The sequence below is a fragment of the Dreissena polymorpha genome, chromosome 7, assembly GCF_020536995.1.
Source record: "Dreissena polymorpha isolate Duluth1 chromosome 7, UMN_Dpol_1.0, whole genome shotgun sequence".
Taxonomy (NCBI): Eukaryota; Metazoa; Mollusca; class Bivalvia; order Myida; family Dreissenidae; genus Dreissena; species Dreissena polymorpha.
The window spans coordinates 44978793-44994690 of NC_068361.1; the positions used below are offsets into that span (position 1 = coordinate 44978793).

At 34.3% G+C, this 15898-nt stretch overlaps 1 protein-coding gene across 2 annotated transcripts in view; it reads left to right on the forward strand.

Annotated features, from left to right (window-relative positions):
- Positions 1-15898, forward strand: part of LOC127838082 (uncharacterized) — a 35069-nt gene that overhangs the window by 5185 nt on the left and 13986 nt on the right. For both annotated transcript variants that reach the window (XM_052365649.1, XM_052365651.1), the window contains exon 2: positions 10503-10676. In XM_052365649.1, coding sequence (XP_052221609.1) covers positions 10525-10676 — 152 coding nt within the window. In that variant the 5' untranslated portion in view covers positions 10503-10524. The remainder of the gene's footprint in view (positions 1-10502; positions 10677-15898) is intronic.

Here is a 15898-nt window from a genome sequence, read left to right on the forward strand (position 1 = left end):
CATACTAACATGTATATGTATTGATGTATGCCAATAAAAATGTACATTTAAATGTAAATGAAAACACAAATTATGTTTAGCAAGATGAGTAAAAGAAGAATAATACAGTAACTAACTGAAAACAAGATGTATACAATATATTAAAGGGGTCATCCAACAGATTTCGGCATGTATTGAAGATTGTCATTAAATACTTTAAATGCTTTATATTGATAAATTTAAACATTTAAACTAAAAATCTGCAGTAAAAAAAACTAGAATACAATTTAAAAAAAGGGGAAAAAAGTTACCCTTAACAGGGCTCGAACCACTGACCCCTGGATTCCTGGAGTAAAATGCCTACCGCCTATACCACTCGACCATCCACACTCATATTGAGAGCGGATGTATTTCTTACCTATATAAGACATAAAATCATAAAATCCTCATAGTTTCCCAAAATATTGTTTCACGTTGATACAACGCTTTATCTGTTGGACGGCCCCTTTAAAGGGGCATATCAAAGGTATTTCATTTTCATGGACACAAACTGTCCATGTTTTGTACCTTGCGTTCATTTTAAGCATGATTTGTTGTTCTTTCGTTCTTACATTGTTTACATTCTTTTTTATCCGAATATCCGAAATATATTGCACTTATTTCGCAACCAGTGTTTCGGTTAAAAAAATATTTGCGTGAAACTAAACTGCCGCGTACGACCTTAAGTTGTGAACTGACATAAAAAATATAATTGTACACTGAGACCCCTATATAATTGTGAAGTAGCCTACAACAATGGCCATGTTTAATTATCCCTCGCCATAGGCGGAGGGATATTGTTTTGGCGTTGTCCGTCCGTCCGTCTTTCCGTCTGTGCTTCTGTCTGTCCGGCACTTTTGTGTCCGGAGCCATATCTTGGAAGTGCTTTGGCGGATTTCAATGAAACTTGGTATGAGTATATATATGGATAAGAGGATGATGCACACCTAATGGCATTGTACACCATTGGATAATAAAGGAGTTATGGCCCTTTGTATCTTGAAAAAATGCTTTTTTGAGTGTAAAATATAACACTTTTGTGTCCAGAAGCATATTGACGGGGGATATCAATTCAACGAATTTGCTTGTTTATTCATAATTATAATGAGCTTGACATTGAAATTCCCAGCAAAGGTTAAGTTGCTATGATATCTTATGTGTGTATCATGTTTGTGAAGTGTTCCAGTTTATTGTTTAAGTAAAGTTGATATTTACTTTATGTTTTTTTTTTTATCTGTTTACAGTTATCAAGCATGTGTGATATGTAAATCCAAGATAGCAAAATGAATAACTTAACATAAAGGGATATGCACTGAATTGTGATATATAATCTTTAGATACAACAATCTTCTTGTTTTGTTTGAATTTAATTTACATCAGGAGAAAAAGAATTATATAAATCAATTGTCAACATCAACTTTTCTTATGGGCCAACAATAGCTTTACATGTAGTACAATGAGAATCAGAAAATATAAGTGAAACAGCACATAAATGTTGACCTTGCTTTCTTATTATGCCCTAATGTACCCAGAACTAAGGTTTGGTTTATACAGCTTTTAGGGTAAATTATTTTCCATTTCAGGTAAATATAAAAGTGTATTAGCCATAAATTATATACACATATAGTTTATATGTTACAAGCTTTTACAAAGGTATTTTTAATTGGACCTAAGTGTTATTACTAATTTGAACAAAAGTATAGATTTACAAAAATTGAGGCATTTTTCCGGCACTTTTGATGTGATTTACCCTTAAAAAAGTAAAATGCTTTGTAAATCAAACATAAAAAGGAAACAAAGAATTGACATAAAAATTATGCTATAAAATCAAATACATCACATATATATTTCTTTAGTTAATGAGAGGGCTCTTTGTTCAATCAAATTAACAGCTGTAAAGAGGGCTGAGTAAAACACCTCTAAAATGGACCAACAAATACCTTTAATGCCATTATAATCAGGGGTTCTGAAATATTTTAAGAGTCTACTTGTCCACGGACAAGTTGGACCCACAAATTCACTTGTCCGTACCAAAGAAGTACTTGTCCGTACTTTTAAGATAGATAAAGGAAAATACTTTTAAGATAGATAAAGGAAAAGGTCATTACTAATTAAGCAAATAATACAAGCATACACTCTTGTTAACTTCTATTTTAAATTATAAACATAGTTAACTAGAAAATTCACATGAACTAAAATACAAGCAAGATGTGCATATAATAAGATCTTGTTTAAGTCACGCATGATACCATCCAGGGTTCGACATTAACTTTTTTTACAGCCAGACCATCGGACCAGCTCCTCTTAAAATGTACTAGCCCGAATATGATGTCTACTAGACCATAAATGACATAACAAATAAACACAATTGTGTCGTGTAACTGTTTAATCAATTATTTATCAGTAAATAATTAGTGAACACAAGAAAGTCATTTTGATGCAAAGAGTAAAAAATAAAATAAAACTATTTAACAACATAAATTGTTTGTTATAATTTCACTGTTTATCACCAGTTAAATAAATGATGTCTTTACAGCAGGTGACATTTATTCAAGGTCATAAAATTCTGGCCTCCTTGACCGCTGTGCTCCATGCAACCACAGCTCCAAGGCCCTTTTTCCAGCATCATCTGTGTCAGTTTTACCGTCGGATTCTTCTTTATTAACTTATTTGTCGGATGAAAATCCAATCTTGAACAAAGCCATTCTTTAAATAACATTCTCTCGTCTGCTACGCCAAAATGTTTACATTGATGATACCGATTGTCAATAGAAGTCGTAACAAGAAATATCTTTAAAAAAGATATACGGCGTTGATTGTGGTCGATGTTTATGAACGATCAAAAGTTATCTCTATGAGATAAAAAGTAGCGGATGCCTTTTTTCTGCGCAGTTCTTAGCTACATCACAAGCAAATCAATTACGGGGTGTTGCGCCAGATTTCGTGGCTTATTTTGCTTTATGTGATATTATTACTCAGATATCTATATTTACAGAATAGAAAAGCACAAGAAACATGAAAATAAACGAGTGCATATAGGTCAGCCGGCAATACTCGAATCTTATTTAATTGCATAATTATAGTATAGTGAATTATTGTGCTCATGCTTAATAAACTGGTCTAAATGGATAAATATTTCTAATTAATTTTATCAAAATTAGTCCTTATCATGCAAATGTTGTAAACATATTAAAAATCAATGATTGACAAACCACAATAATATCACCGAATATCTTTATTTAGTATCTTTCTGATCAAAACAGACTTCAAGTGCACAAAGTTTACGAGACGGCGTTTATATAAAGATTTCTGCAACTGACCGCAAACTGACCTTGATACCTTGCGGATTGGACTGCAATGCATTAAAGTTAAGTAACAATTCTGCTGCTGAAACGACGGCTTGTTTACGCCAACTGTACACGACCAAGGCAACAGCTGTGCCTAAAATATTGATATATCGACAAAGCGACTAAACAAACTATTTACTCCATCAGACAAAAATAGCATAGATTCCAATCTTTTTCTTCAATGAAAAGATCGCAACCCCTTCTGCGAACTCCGGTGATGAACTATATATAAACTCTGACTTTCACACACTGGCCGCGAATTGACCCGAAACCTCGCAGGTTGAAATGCAATGCAAGTAAGTACTAAATATGAGAATATAGCCTTTAGTATAAACGCTTTTGCGCTGGTAATTCTCTGAAAATAAAAGGTGAACGCACAAACTGTATTTATGTCGAAAATTGATTGTAAAACTGCTCTATCTATTGAGCCTTTTCATTAGAGATAAAATTGTTTCATGCAGTAAAACAGTGTTACAAAGACGCGGATATGTTTCCAATGTTCTGGTGTTAAACTCAAATCAGCCAATGGAATAAATGAAGTGTATTCATTCGTACCTAGCCGCGGGAAATTTTATTTGAATATTATTGGACACTTACAAAGGTCAAGTCAGGGTGAAAAGCTGGCTTAAAACAGCTTACGCCGAAAAACATGATGTAAAGTTCTAAGACACTTCAGAAAATCATTAATATTCATGACAACTTGACCAATGGAAACAAGCAATTTCTGCGGGAAGCTCTCCTTCGCGTCTAAAAATAGCGATGAATCATGTGAATTATCCGCGTTTATTTATATGCGCTAGTTTTGTTCTGATGTTAATAACGGATACGAGAGTTATTTTACACATTAAGAGAAAAAGGTTTTCGGTTAGGTATAGTTATATGAATCAGTATAGATTTGTTATGTCTGACCAGTCGGACAAGCTAGCCCACAGTTTTACTAGCCCGACCACCGATCTTACTAGACAATGTCTGTCGGACGTGCCTTAGTGTCGAACCCTGCCATCTCGGATATTTAATAATCTCAACATGACTAGACAATTCACTTGAAATAAAATAATCTCCGTTAATTATAAGTATATAGTTATCTGCTTATATAGGAAACTCCTTACAAAGTTTACATTTACACACATCGGCAATGTTTTTAAGCCAAGGAAAATCAATTAGCCAAGATTCAACAAATTCTCGTTTCCGCTTGGCGTCATATGTTTATCATATTCATACTTGGCTTTTCTCTTCTTTTTCGACACCGAACTGATTTTATCATTGGTCTGATTAGCAAAAATAGAATGCAGGTCATTAGAACATGTATACGGCCATTTGCAATGTACGAAAAGTGTTATCTAATGCATGATTGGCTGTTGCTATACACATGTGTGCTGGTTTCTCTTTTAAAATTGTTTTCTTATGCGTGATTGGCTGTTGCTATATATATACTCGTGGACTGGTTTACTACATTAAATAATTATCATCGGAAAATAACCTACCTCCAGTTGAAAAAGTGTGCCAGTCCGCAGATTAATCATAAGCTATTTATATAAACTTTCGTTTTTTATTTTCGGAAAACAGAGTAGTTTCGTTCTCGAAAAAAAATTACCAGGGAAATTTTACTTGTCCCCGGACAAGTCAGCTTTAAAAAACTGCTTGTCCGGAAGGGGAAATTGACGTCTCGGACAACTATGACAGCATATTTCAGAACCCCTGATAATATAATGTCAATAAATGTGATGAATAAAACTCAGAGCAGGGGTTTTTATCTGATTTTGGGGAAAGGGCCTGGCCTTATTTGAGGGGAAAAAAATCGCGCAAAATGCCGGATTTTGGGGGGAAAAAACACGCGAAAAGCCGGCTTTTGGGGAAAATAAGGAAAGTCTTAAATAATCAATTCAACATATTTTGCTGTTTTTAAAACAAAATCAAGGCAACAGATAATTTAATTACGCAATATGTTATATTTTCTACACTGGATCAGGTTAACTTATGTATTTAAAGTTTAAAAAAATAAAAAATAAAAAATATTTTTTTTTTTTTTTTTTTTTTTAGGGGAAAAAAAATGAAGTCTGGGGGAAAATTTACTTGCTGAGGGGAAAAAAAATCTGAGGGGAAAGGGCCGATTTTCGGCGGGTCCCAAAGAAGGAAAAAAAGCCCTGCAGAGTATTCAATATACATAAACTACATGAAGATTGCTCCTCCACCTAATGAGTGTTTTTCTTCTTTAAGGAATAATGAAGGTTTGTTGGAGGTTTTCAAAAGTCACATGCTCAGATTCCAGACCAAGTGATGCATGATAAACTAAATCAAATATGTGGTAACATAGGAATAAATGGATGACAATTAAACTTACCAATAAGCAATACATAGTAAAGCCTAAGCTTTAATTGATTTTGTCTGAATTATTAACAACTACGGGGTATGGAAGATTACATTATTGTTATTTTAAGTCGGTCAGCATGGAACTTCAGAAATCTTATCATAAAGAGAGAATCTATAATCACTTGCACTTGTCATTTATACAAACAAACACTTCAAAATGAACTTATTCTTTGTACAAACAAACACTACATGGTAACTTATTATTCAGCCTGTCAGTCTTAGTGTACAAAGTTAACCTCAAAATATTTTTTTTTACACATCATTAATGCCAAAAAGCTTTGATACTTACGTGGATGATGTCTTAGAACACTCAACACACCCACTGTGACCTTGACCTTTGACCTAGTGACCTGAAAATCAATAGGGGTCATCTGACAGTCATGATCAATCTACATATGAAGTTTCATGATCCTAGGCCCAAGTGCACATTACCTGACCTCATTTTTGCCTTAAAATTGTACACACTTATGGGATTATTCAGAAAGACCAAATTTGATTACCATAACATCAGTACTGTTACCTAAAATGTTCATGCCTCAATTCAACAAACAGCTCTCTCACATCACCTGACCTCATTTTTAACTAGACATGGACCTTTTTTGGACAAAAATTTATTCTAATGGTCAATTAATCAAGGCTTCCAAGATGGGCTTCTGCCTTCATTTAAAGCAGTATCTTGTTTCTTTTAAAGATATTGCTATAAGCACATTAATGGTCCATAACTTAAGATTTTTTTAAGACAACAACAATGTGAGTAGATGATTATTTGATTAAGTACACTGTGCATTTTAGTATATTATCCTATGCTAGTGTCCAAAATTCCACTGTGTGGCCTAAATATATACCTAGCAGTTAAAAACTGACCCATAATTCCCAATCTGAAGACTTCACGGCATGAATTTTCCCAATTAGAGGGGTTTGTTTGCTATTTTTCCCAATTAGAGGGGTTTGTTTGCTATTTTTCCCAATTAGAGGGGTTTGTTTGCTATTTTTCCCAATTAGAGGGGTTTGTTTGCTATTTTTCCCAATTAGAGGGGTTTGTTTGCTATTTTTCCCAATATGGTTTAGATACCAGACTATATATACATGTACCAGTACTTTTCCCGATTGGCAAAATAATTTGCTGTGTTTGATTCAAAATAGATATGGATTGTTGCATTGAAGTGAAGTTAAAGAAGACAGCTACATGTACTTTGCTGGTAATGAACAGTTGTGTGTATTTAAACCATGCAAATATGTTGTTTACGAGTCTGTTTTTTTGCTTTCTCACAATTTGTTATTCAACATTTGCATTTTTGTAGGATGCAATTTAAAACTATTCAACCAAGACTGTTTCATTTCATGGGGACCATTAAAGCTGCAATCATTCAATCTCACAAAAGCAATACCTGAATATTGCAACAAAATTTGCTTTAATTTCCTTGATACTTACTGGTTAACAGACTTTTTTAGCCACATTTGGTTGATAATAATGTTGATATTTAATGTTTCCCTGGTACATACTGAAGGCAGGAGGCATAAAGCACAGCCTATTCTTCACAGACTTAGTAGCAGTTTATCTTTTTTTCACAATTCCCAGTTGATTATTCGACTTTATAATGTTTGGAAATAGACCTGTGACAAGATTTCAAGCAGGATTATGACAACTTTTTGTATTTCTAAAAGTCTTGTTAAATGATTGCGTGAAAGATGAAATTTAGGTTGGGTTTTATGACAACAAGTAAATATTGCTGTAACCAATGAAGGTCAGGTTTTTTTTTCACTTTTTGGGGAGATAGCCCATGGCTTTGGAATTGGTAATTTTATCGGCATTTTCATGAAATTGGGAAAATAAATTCATTAGCCTTTTTTTCCACAAAAAAATTCCACTGATTAGGGAAATAATAAATTTGGCATAACTCTTTATAATTATTCAAATTAAAAGAACAAAATCATATAATACTTTGAAAGATGTAATTGAATTAAAATTGAGATAAAATATGCATTAGACACTTCTTTTTAAAAAAAAAAAAAAATTTTTTGGGGGGGGGGGGGGGGGAATTGGGAATTTTTTGCCACATTTTGGGAAAAAAGTATACTTTTTGGGATTGGGAACATAGCCGAATTTTTGCTATAAAATCGGGCCAAAAAAAACCCTGAAGGTACTCAAAAGAAACTAAAATAACATGTGTTGCCAGTGATTTTTTTTGCAAAAAATTACCGCCGATAAGAAGCCTCTTATGATTTCTTAACTCTAGATCTCAACTTTTTATTTAAACATCCTACAAAATTTATGACTTTAATTTTGTCCTTTTTGTCGATAAATAATTCCAAAATTTGCAACTTTTATCGATTAAAGCAATCCCAATTTGACCAGACTACAATTTTAATTCGATTAAGTATAATCATACCGATAATGCTCAATTTTTTCGAATTTCATGGTTTATCGCACTATTTTTCCCAATTTCATGGTTTATCGCGCTAATTTTCCCAATTCAAATGGCACAAGCTGTAACATATGAAAGCAAAAAAAAACACTGGTTGCCCAGATCATCATGTGCAGTCAAATTCTTAACACGCAATGTACACTGCCTCTCACGCTACAATTTTTAGCTCATCTATTTTTTGAAAAAAAATTATGAGCTATTGTCATCACCTTGGCGTCGGCGTCCGGTTAAGTTTTGCGTTTAGGTCCACTTTTCTCAGAAAGTATCAATGCTATTGCATTCAAACTTGGTACACTTACTAACTATCATGAGCGGACTGGGCAGGCAAAGTTAGATAACTCTGGCGTGCATTTTGACTGAATTATGTGCCCTTTTTATACTTAGAAAATTGAAAATTTTGGTTAAGTTTGTGTTTAGGTCCACTTTTTTCAGAAAGTATCAATGCTATTGCATTCAAACTTGGTACACTTCCTTACTATCATGAGGGGACTGGGCAGGCAAAGTTAGATAACTCTGGCGTGCATTTTGACTGAATTATGTGCCTTTTTTATACTTACAAAATTGAAAATTTTGGTTAAGTTTTGTGTTTAGGTCCACTTTTTTCAGAAAGTATCAAAGCTATTGCTTTCATACTTGCAACACTTACTAACTATCATAAGGAGACTGTGCAGGCAAAGTAATGTAACTCTGACTGGCATTTTGACAGAATTATGTGCCCTTTTTATACTTAGAAAATTGAAAATTTTGTTATGTTTTGTGTTTAGGTCCACTTTATTCCTACAGTATCAAAGCTATTGCTTTCATACTTGCAACACTTATTAACTATCGTAAGGGGACTGTGCAGGCTAAGTTATGTAACTCTGACTGGCATTTGGACAGAATTATGGGCCCTTTATACTTAGAAAATTGAAAGTTTGGTTAAGTTTTGTGTTTTGGTCCACTTCACCCCTAAAGTATCATAGATATTGCTTTCATACTTGGAACACTCGCAAACTATCATAAGGGTACAGTAAAAAGACAAGTTGCATAACTCTGGATGTCATTTTTACGGAATTATGGCCCTTTTTTGACTTAGTAACTTTGAATATATGGTTAAATTTTGTGTTTCGATCCACTTTACTTCTTAAGTATTAAGGCTATTGCTTTTAAACTTCAAATACTTTCATGCTATAATGAGGTTACTGTACCTGGCAAGTTGAATTTTACCTTGACCTTTGAATGACCTTGACTCTCAAGGTCAAATTATTAAATTGTGCTAAAATTGCCATAACTTCTTTATTTACGATTAGATTTGATTGATACTTTTACAAAATTACTCACCTGACATACCACAATAGACTCCACCCAAACCATCGCCCGTGCCCCCCCCCCCCCCCCCCCCCCCCCCGCGAATCCCCTCCCCTATTTTTTTATTTTTATTTTTTTTATAGATCAACTCACAAATGACCACCACACCCTCACACTATACCCCCCCCCCCCCCCACCCCACCCCTCCCCAAATTTTTTTTTAACCGTTAAAAAAACAAAACTACTTATTTTGATTATTTTATGTTTGAAATATTTTTGAAATACCGTCCAACCATCGCACCCAAGTATCCCCCCCACCCCCCCTCCCCCACCCGAATCCCCCCCCCCATTTTTTTTTAAAACGGTTAAAAAACACAAATATTTAATTTTATTATTTTATGTTTCAAATACCGTCCAACCATCGCACCCAAGAATCCCCGCACCCCCCCCCCCCCCAATGTCCACACCCCCAAAAAATGCACCCCTCTTCAACTCCACCCCTCCCTCCTTTGTGATTGAAAATGAGAGTCCCTTCAGCTTTAAAAAGAAAATAGATGAGCGGTCTGCACCCGCAAGGCGGTGCTCTTGTTAATAATTATTATTCAGTGATTTTTTTCTTTCTTTATAAAGTACCTGAAAATGGCACTTTCCTAATTCGGATAAAACTACAAATTTCCCAATTGCTGTCCAAAAAAAATTATGGCTTAAACCTAAGTTAGTATAGTATTGACAAATTGACAACACTTGAAAATCAATTTTATTAAATATTTGTGAGCAAAAAAAAAATAAACATAAACTTTTTCAAAGTAAAGACTTTATGACACAAATTTTCCAAATTTCAGGGTTTTTCGTGCAAATTTTTCCTAATTGGGCTGGTTCCGGTACTTTTCCTATTGGGCAAAAAAATCACTGTTGTTATGTATTATATTTGTATTATTAAAAATAATAAATATTCAAACATTCAGTTGTCTATACTTAGTAGTCATTTTGTATCTGTCTGTCATTACATGGATCCATTAGTCTCATTTTTTACCTTCCACTTTCTTGCTTTCAGGCAATCACACCAAACAGTCAGCATGTTTGGTCAGACACCCACAGCGCTGGTAGCAGCGCGTGAGAAGGTCGCACTTACCCATGGTCAAATTCTGTACGGACTGGTCAAGCCGACCAAGGAGAAGGACCAGGTCGAGTCCACGGCAGCCATGGTCAATGTCATACCTAAGAAGAGGTAAGTGTTTGAGCCTGGCTGTTAGAGAACTGGGCTTGATGCATGTGCAGAAAATATCATCCCGGGCGGCATAGAATATCAGTAACGAGACTTTACCCCTGAAGTGGATTTTTGTTAAGTAGAAACTTCTTTGAATACCCTTTACCACTTAGATACGTATTTTGACGTACATTTGTTGTCCCTTAGAAAGTTACATTTAATTAAATATCTTTTGTACTAATTTCAAGGTTTAAAGGCTTAATTTCAAACCTTAAGATACTGATGAGCAGCAAACAGCATAAAACCTGAACAGACTTCGAGTTACCCACAGGCTGTTCTGGTTTTATGGTAGTTGCAAAAGCCACTTTCACTGGGAGGAAAGGGTTAGCAAAAAATACCACAACAACGAAAAGTGTTGTCCCTGAAAAAACTCTGCAGACTGAACAGGCTAATCTGGAATGACTCTTTCCCCCTAAAGTGGATTTCGTCAAAAAGAGACTGCCTATAAGGAAAAATACCATCAAAGCAGAAATTGTTGTCCCTGATTTAGTGATTAGCCCTTGCAGACTGAATAGACTAATCCTGTATAATATATTAAGCACATTAAGCCCAGTTTTCTCAGAACAGGGCGTGTTTATAGATATTCTCAATCTAAAGATAATATGAAAATAAGCCATTAAATTTAATTATGTCATGTTTTCGCTTGAGTTTATGAGTTTACCACCTGAACATCATATGTTTTTCTATTCATTATCGTAAGTGTTTTTTAAACATAGTAGCAAAAACAACAATTAATACCTTAAACACTTTTAAGAACTGTATTTGTGACAACAGATGGATGTCAGCTCGAAGAATGATGTGAAGGAGTTAGTTTCAAATCTCTTGAGCATGCTTTGTCAACTTCCATGCATGTCACTTAGGCATGAAAAACTATTGTTTCCTTGAACCCAACTGACCCTAAATTTGTGTGTGCCAACCCTAGGCTTTTTATGTATTCCGTGTTAAGTTTTTTTTATATGTTTTGCTAGATTCCATTATATTTAATAAATTTGCTGGTATTTTTGCAATAATTTTTGCAAATAAATCATATATAAGTGTTTGCTGAATTATATTAGCTCCGTTATTATTAAATGAACAAACAATATAAAAAAAAAAGAATCTTTAATAGAGATATTGAAGATTTCTTAATGACCTACGTGTACATATTATTATTAAAGTTGGAAGTAAAGAAAGGTTAACAAAAAAGTTTTGCCAACCCACTATTTTTTGCCAATGTAAGTGGAAACAAATGTCTTTCTATTAACTCTTTCAGTTCTGGAACCGAATTTTGAAGGCCTTTGCAAACAGTTTGGATCCAGATGAGACGCCACAAAATGTGGCGTCTCATCAGGATCTAAACTGTTTGCTATTCTGATAGTATTCTTTGAAAAAAAATCTAAGAAAATGCTAATTTTAGAAATTCAGCAGACGACATTTTAGCAGACGACAAATTTCCCAGCATGCAAAGCGTTAAGCCTTATGTGGACTACACAAACCCTGCACATATTGTATCAGTCAACATTGGTATCTGTGTCCGACCTTTGTGTGTGTTCAACATGAGCGGAACAGATAGTGTTTATCTTTTGAAGAGAAATCCCATCTATTGAGACTTAGGTATCGTATTACCTGCACACTGATTTCAGCCTATATGGGGGACATATTGTTTTTGCCCTGTCTGTTGGTTTGTCTGTTGGTTGGTTTGCGCTAACTTTAACATTTTGCAATAACTTTTGCTATATTGAATATAGGAACTTCATATTTGGCATGCATGTGTATCTCATGAAGCTGCTCATTTTGAGTGGTGAAATGTCAAGGTCAAGGTCATCCTTCAAGGTCAGAGGTCAAATATAGGTGGCCAAAATCGCTCATTTTATGAATACTTTTGCGACATTGAAGATAGCAACTTGATATTTGGCATGCATGTGTATCTCATGGAGCTGCACATTTTGAGTGGTGAAAGGTCAAGGTCATCCTTCAAGGTCAGAGGTCAAATATATGTTGCCCAAATGGCTTATTTTATGAATACTTTTGCAATATTGAAGATAGCAACTTGATATTTGGCATGCATGTGTATCTCATGGAGCTGCACATTTTGAGTGGTGAAAGGTCAAGGTCAAGGTCATCCTTCAAGGTCAAGTATATGGGTCAAAATTGCGCATGTAATGTCACTTCTGCAATATTGAAGCTAGCAATTTTATATTTGAAATGCGTGTGTATCTCAAGGAGCTGCATATTTTGAGTGGTGAAGGGTCAAGGTCATCCTACAAGGTCAAACGTCATATAGGGGGACATTGTGTTTCTCAAACACATCTTGTTGTTTTTTTTTAAGTTTTCAGTGACTGCATTCAGTGAAGCTGTATTTTGATTATTGTCGTAACTTCGATAAAACTACACAGTGATCTTATTTAAATGTTTTTATTCTTTAGATTGTCAATGAACACATCTGACGTCCAGATGTTCTGAATAACACCAAAATAACTTTAATACGTACTTTAATGATAACACATTCTAAGTGATTTTTATTAAAGCAGAATTCTGCTTTTTGGTGAAAGCATTTTGAAAATTTCTCACTTTTGAGTGCTGCAAATTGTTAGCAAGTTGCATCATTTTGATACAAATGTTACCAGGAAGCTGGTTCTTATTGAATGCTTTGAGCTTTAATGAGTACATACCTGCAGCTTAAAGTTCTTCCTCCTAAAGGCAAAAACCATGTTAATTTGTTTCATTATGTCCATCAAACAGAGTTCATACAACCAAATAACAAACAAACACAATACTATTTATCATCCGCATCAATTTGTGTGTCTTTTATGTAGAAATGCTCAAAACAAAAACTTAATTAAAAAAACAATATCAAAGTAAAAGGGGAACTTTTGAATTGACAATTCAATCTATCTTCGGGAGATTCTGGAAATAGTTGATGTATCACATTTGGTTGATTAGACACAACATCTGTCTTACGTGGGATTTGGAGATAGTCCATGTTTATTTTAAAGCATATTTTCAAATTCGGAATACTCTGCGTTGTCCATTGCAAATACTTACACATTTCCATGAACTGTTGACGTGTTTGAATACGGGTATAATTCAGAAATCAAGCAACTGGGCGATTTTGGCGATTATATCGCCGTGGCTTCCCTTTAATCGCCTGAATCAAAAGCACCGGAGATATCACTTCGCCCTAAAATCTGGCAATTATCATATCCGCAGTGCTACCTAAGTGGCGTCTGTTTATTACCGAATACACGCCAAAGTCAATCAACTGACCGAATCGACGAAACTCCACCCCCTGGCGTAGTAAATTACCTATTGAAAATTGATAAGCAACCATTCACAGCGCTCGTCATACCGTTACATTGATGTTAACATTATTATATTATTTTGGTTATCTGTGTTGTTTATCGAGATGAAAAAAAGTTATTTATATACAAATAAAGCTTATTAAGACTTATGAAGGTATGACTTATGAAGGTTCTTATAGTTTTTTATGTATTACCATACTTTTTCAAGTGATAATACAGTCAATGACATAAAATTAATGTAATGTAGTAAGGTTTCTTTTAATAATTGTCCTAAATGATTGTTCATATTAATAAGGTTGAAATAACAGACAGTTTTCACACTGCGAAAAAGTGGCAACAACTTTTTTTGGGCCTGTGAAACCCCTGGGTCATGGTTCACAATGGTCCATTGGTGATCGTAAAAGATCCACTTCTCCCTAAAACTGCCTCACCTCTCCCTCTCCAGAGCTGAGAGAGAAGTGACTTCTCCCAAAAATTGGAGTCTAGCTTGATCCCTGTAATTATTCTTCAAGAACACCAGATCATGTAAGTTGTGTAAGCTTGTGCATTACCGATATATTTATGATATTTTTGTGTTTACCTTTGCCAGAAAACAGTTTATGTTGCTCATATAACCAACTAAAGTGCCGGCTGGATTCCAGGCGGCAAGTTAACATGAAAAAAGCCTTTACGCCTAGCGATTCCCAGCAACCCCGAAGTTTGATTTTTGCACCTACCGAAATGCTAGATCAATGAGTTTTATACAGATCATGTTAACAACAAATTGACTTAAATCATGTTGTATTTATTAACAAAGTTACTCAGTGATTTTTTTTGCTAAAAATTACCGCCGTTTTTAGGCTGCTTCCCAATCCCAAAAATCAACGTTTCTTCCCAAAAGCTGACCAAAATTTCCCCAAAAAAGCCCAATTTCAAAAAAAAAAATATTATTTTTTTTTTATAAGAAAGGAGTCTTATGACTTATGATTTCTTAACTCTAGATCTCAGCTTTTTATTTAAACATCCTACAAAATATATAACTTCAATTAAGTCCTTTTGTCCGTAAATAATTCCCAAGTTTGCCACTTTTATAAAGTAAAGCAATCCCAATTTGACCAGACTCTTTTTCCCCAAATGGCTAGAAACCCCCTGAACATGCACTTAAAAACAATTTTAATTCTGTTACTTATAATCATATTTATAATGCTTAGTTTTTCCCAATTTCATGGTTTATCGCACTATTTTTCCCAATTTCATGGTTTATCGCGCTAATTTTCAGAATTCAAATGGCACAGGCTGTAACAAATAAAAGCAAAAAAAATCACTGATACTAAGAAACCATAGAGGAGAATTCAACTTTTATATATAATTCTGTGCTTTAAAATGTTGACCCCTGAAATTTACATCTGACTCATGCATGGGGTGATTTGATGTTACTTAAATGCCTGAGTTTCAACCTTGCAGGAACATAAACATTGTTTGAAAATCTTAACCAGTTTTGTATATTTTCAGGTTAAATGACAAAATAATTTATATGAAACAGTCATAGTGTTTGAAATATTTTGTTTGCATAAATTTGCAAGGTTAATTCAGATCTAGCATGCTTTTGCTTTTCTATAATGTATGCATGGACTGTTGCTCAGTTGCTGGTATTTATTGGCTGTATATTGAAGGTGAGGGCGATACTGTGGTATCCACTTAACATTTCTTTCTTCTGATAGGATAGTTTCACAAGTCACTTAACCCTCGATATAAACATCATGAATGCCCTCCTTTGTAAATAAATTGTGTATTGAAAATCTGCAATAATCTGGTTTTTGCCCTAGAGGTATGATATTAAATAACTTTCAAAACATTCTAGCATGTATTGTAGCACCATGTTTTCACAGTGCAGTTATTGGTACATGCATTTTGTTTTGACTC